This window comes from Diaphorina citri, unplaced genomic scaffold (assembly GCF_000475195.1).
Source record: "Diaphorina citri unplaced genomic scaffold, Diaci psyllid genome assembly version 1.1 scaffold10, whole genome shotgun sequence".
Taxonomy (NCBI): Eukaryota; Metazoa; Arthropoda; class Insecta; order Hemiptera; family Psyllidae; genus Diaphorina; species Diaphorina citri.
In genome coordinates, this window is record NW_007377449.1 from 5,536 (window position 1) to 10,555 (window position 5,020).

At 38.5% G+C, this 5,020-nt stretch overlaps 1 protein-coding gene across 1 annotated transcript in view; it reads left to right on the forward strand.

Moving 5' to 3' along the window:
• Positions 1 to 890: 890 nt before the first annotated feature.
• LOC103505799 overlaps positions 891 to 5,020 on the forward strand; it is a 13,709-nt gene continuing 9,579 nt past the window's right edge. Inside the window, exon 1 of the mRNA XM_026820835.1 lies at positions 891 to 1,092. Within this exon, the coding sequence (XP_026676636.1) occupies positions 960 to 1,092 (133 nt within the window). The 5' untranslated portion in view covers positions 891 to 959. The remainder of the gene's footprint in view (positions 1,093 to 5,020) is intronic.

Consider the following 5,020-nt stretch of genomic DNA (forward strand, 5'->3'; position numbering starts at 1 on the left):
AATGCACCATTAAAAATAATAATAGAAACTTAATGAAGGATTATTGTATAATGTGATTTCTATTAACTATTTGGCCATAACTTTTAAAGGTTTAGAACTTTAGATTTTTTTAAAAATTAAATTTATTATTCGACCTCCCATCTTTATGCCGCCACGGGGCCGCACAGAAATAAAAACTTTCACTGCGTCCCAACAAGTCTTGTCGAATAAATTGAGCAGACATTCACGAAGTCTCACAGTTAACTCGTGTAAGAAGATGTAACACGGATATTATGTAGGTAGATGAAAGTGATACTGAAAGTTTGGTGGGTAAAGTGTTCCGGAAATGTCTCTTTCAATAACGTTCAGTTTCAAAGTGCACTTTGTACGTGCATTCTAAACAGATACCTATAGAAGAAGAAAAAAGTTCGTATACTTTCCTGCTATCAGTTACCTACTTGAGAATTTGAATTGTACTCGTGGAGGTTGGGATGTCCATTGTCCGGTTACACATTAATCTCAGAAAGTTTTGTATGACATTAGATTTTCAAGTCTCCCTCTGGAAAATAAAGTATTTTTTAAAAAATAAGTAAGTTTACATAATTATATTGGACAAAAACACGGAGTTCAAGTACTTATAATAGAAATCTGACGGTGTTTGAAGTTTGAGTGTCTGCAGACCACAGCTTCCTCAGAAGTTCTCTTATTCTGAAGGAGAGTACCCTCAATCTTTCCTTGCTAGGTGAAAACTATTTTTTATTATCTCAAGAATATTTACGATCCACTAAGCAAAGCATGATTATTTATTTCCAAACTTTATACTTAAGTATATAATTTTGTATTTGCATTTTTCCTCACTTTATTTTTGAAGGAAAATTCAAAATCTTGTCTTGATAGGTAAATTCATTAAATAAAAGTATTTTTTTAAAAAAAAGCCAGTTTAACGCACCTTGCATCCCTAAGTACAAACTATTGTAATTATGTTGTTAATAAAGTTCGTGTGGGCAGTACTGTGCTGTTTTGCTCGGTTTCAACTGACAGAACAGTCGGAAGATTATTGCCATGCGTCTTCTTGCATTTCGGAGGAAAAGGAATCAACAGCCCCCCGTCCAGGTAATGTGAAATTTTATTGCCCCGCCCCCAATTATCTTTTTAGCTAAATATCCTTTAGGGATGAGCTCGAGGACAAACATTATCTATTTAAGTAGGATAATGTTCGTAGAGTCGTAGAAGCTTATTCCATCCTTTAGGGCTGTCCAGCCCCTACACCTAAGCCTCAGTTTGGGCTTTTGGTGTATGGGGTTAAGCTGTTTCCTATCCACCAGGATCAAATTGTTCGAGCTTAGCTAGGAAACAGCTTAACCCCATACACAAAAAGCCCAATCTGAGGCTTAGGTGTAGGGGCTGGACAGACAGCCCTAAAGGATGGGTTAAGCTTCTACTAGGATAATGTTCACTCCGAGCCGAAATCGAACCCGCAATCTAGCGCTTATAAGATACAAGAGAGACGTGCTACCCTCCAAGCTAAAAAGACTGTAAAAGAAAACAGTACTGCTTGTCTTGATAGGTAAATTAATTACTTAAATAAAAAATAAAATTAATTTAAAAAAAAGCCATTTTAACACACTGGAGACATGACATTATAGCACCTTGCATCCCTAATCCCCAAGTACAAACTATTGTAATTATGTTGTTAATCAAGTTCGTGTGGGCAGTACTGTGTTGTTTCGCTCGGTTTCAACTGACAGAACAGTCGGAAGATTATTGCCATGCGTCTTCTTGCATTTCGGAGGAAAAGGAATCCACAGCCCCCCGTCCAGGTAATGTGAAATTTTATTGCCCCGCCCCCAATTATCTTTTTAGCTAAATCCCCTTTAGGGATGAGCCCGAGGACAAACATTATCTATTTAAGTAGGATAATGTTCGTAGCTTAACCCATCCTTTAGGGCTGTCCAGCCCCTACACCTAAGCCTCAGATTGGGCTTTTGAAAATAAGGTATAGTTGCAACTCAGCAATTTTGTAAGAGAGAGAGAGTGGGTAGCCTTCTTTACTTGAAAAGCAAGCGTTATTCAAGTGTTCTTGTGCTCATAAGAACATAAGACTATGCAGCACTTATTTTAAGACTTTGTCCTGGTAAGATCCCCTCGATCATTTCTTGAGTTCATCATTATATTGAGAGACACGCGCGGGAGATACACCAATACACAATGTGGTGAGGTTTCGAGTATAGAGCCTCCCCTACTTCACTGACTTCACACCGGGGAAAATTTCCAGAGCGCCTTCATTAGCCATGGAAATATTGACAAAGCCGTAAAAAACGAGGCGAGGGAAGGAAAGGAGTGCTGTTGCTAATGAATAGAAAATCGGCTCTTGAAAGCAAAGACAACCCGCCTAGGTGCCGATGCCGCTTCAATTAACGATCTCAAGAGACTCCAGAATACCTGTACCGTTATGCGCGGTATTTTTCGTAGGCTGCAAAAGACTTGCAATTTTTTTGTTCGCCGCAAAAGCGCAAAAATAAAGGTCGTACCTCTTCTTAGTAGATGTGACAGAGGGAACTCATCATCAAACAAATTGTTTATGAGCACCATTAGACACACACATATTGCCCCCGTTATTTCTACGAAAATATTCTTCTTGTACATGTACAATGACATGAGAAATCCAAGGTAAGAAAATAAAACAAGCTGGGCCCGTCCCTCCGGGAATTTTTTAGCCCGTAATAAAACCGGTCTTAAACTATCGACTGAAGTGTTATCTAAAACTTTCTCGCTTTGAGTTCATAGGTCGTCGCGTCAAATTTCAAGATCAGAGCTCATTTGTGTGAGAAAATGTGAAAAAAAAAATCCCCCCAAAAATTTGATATATAGGTCGACTAGGTTTGGATAAGTCCTTCTATGGGGACAGACACAGAGACAGATTGACAGACAGACCCCGAAGCGAATACAATAGCCCGTCCACTATACCTTTTTTTTATTACTATCGTAATAATAAAATGACAGACAGACCCCGAAGCGAATACAATAGCCCGTCCACTATACCTTTTTTTTATTACTATTGTAATAATAAAAGAAGGACGGGCTAAAAATCGAAATACGTATATTTCTGAATTGCGAAAATAAATCCACGAAAACTCGACAATATTTTCCTATTTACCCGAATCTGTTTTGACCCTTTGCCAGAAATGTGAGAATCGAATGCACACAACAAGACGCAGAGAGCTCAGTACAATGATATGAAACATCAAGCTGAATTTTCAATTTTTGTAAAAATTGTGTTTTCGAGTTTCTAAGAATGAAACAGTTGAAATTTTGTTTAAAATTGTGAATCAGTGAAATGGATGTAAAAGACTACCTTCTCAAGTTGGAGTGAAAATTTCTTGCGAGCCGTGTCGCCTGGTAACAACAGCTTTTAGGAAGTAACTAATCAGTTCCGTAGGTACATGCTCAATAGCTCAAGTGCTGAAGTAATTTTCAATGGGATCTCTTTCATATTCGATTGGTACTGAAATCCACATCTTGGAAGCACAATTTTCTTCGTGGCTTTCGAGATATCCTAGAAGAAAAAAAAAGAGAAAAGCAGGATAGAATTAGAACACATTTTTTTAGAATTGGATTAAATATTTTAAGGCCCGTCTGTGCCTCATAAAAATCATACAAAAAAGAGCATTTTTCGTAGTCCAGTCGATTCCCGAGGCATCTTTTGCAGTCGAAAATTTACACCTCTACTACACACAAGTAGTAAGTACCTATCTACTGACAATTTGTACCATGACATCCGATTTCCATACTTGGAACAACATAGGTGCTTCTGTATTTTAGACGAAAATCGAAGCACGTGGGTTTAATTTAAAGGTATGTGTAGCTAGATGATATGCTTTGAATAAGATAAAGATTAAATGAGGTCATAATAACAGTGTAAGTACCTGTTATAATGTACTTCAGGCTGGTAGTCAGGAATGGGGCAAGTGGAACAGTGTCCAATAAAACTATTACATATTTCAGCCCCACAGTTTCACTATTTTGAGCTGATTCTGGAAAGGTTTGATAGAGGAAACTGTTAGAACGGAGGCTTTGTCGTCCCGAAAACGAAAGGAAGAAAAGGGCTGACTGACTGAGTTCTCTCTCGCTAGCCTAGTTAGCTTGGTGGGTAGCGCATCTGCCTTGTAAGCGCCAGGCCGCGTGAATTTATCCTGAACGGATAATGTTCGTTCTTGGAATGGCTGGCTTTCTCCTATCCTGTCTTCCTTCTCTCTTCGATTTCGGGACGATAGGACCCTAGCAGTTACAGTTCCCTCTATCAAACTTCTTTTAAAAAAAAGTCTTTCCAACTCCCTCCCTTTCCTTCGACTATTTTATGTACAATTCGTTATTCGTCATTTATTTTGAAAATCTTTTTGGGGATCAATAACTCTTTTGGTACAGGAAATATAATCGGCTATTCGGAACCTTGTTATTAGCCATCAACTGGTTATAACATGAGTAGTTACCTCTAGACCAGCCTTTTCATTGAGACAATAGACAACGGTCTCAAGTTCATGTAACACTGTCTACCTGTCTACACATGCTCATTTATCTCAGATATCTTGTATTTTCTAATTATTATGATGGTAACTATTTTGATGATAAACATCAACTGTTGATGTTCCAAACAGGAAAATTCGGCAGTCATAACCGCTTCACTTTGAGACTACTCTATCGTCTGTACACAGCACCTATGTAGTCTGAACCAGCGGTTCCCAAACTTTTTTCTACGGTGCCCCTTTTTTAAATTGTGAACGCTCCGCGGCCCTTTACTATATTTTTTATGTGATCTATACGGGGGTCGCGAAGTCTTTTACGGCCTCCTTGAGGACCGCGGACCCCAGTTTGGGAACCGCTGCAGTCTAAACTACTTGCACAGTAGGTACATAAGACTTGAAATATGACATTAATGAAAATCTATGAGGCACGCTCGACCTTGTGGGGGGAAAATCATTGTCAACTGAATTGAATAAATAAATCAGTCTGGTTTTGTAGTTTTTTGAGGAAAATTCATCTT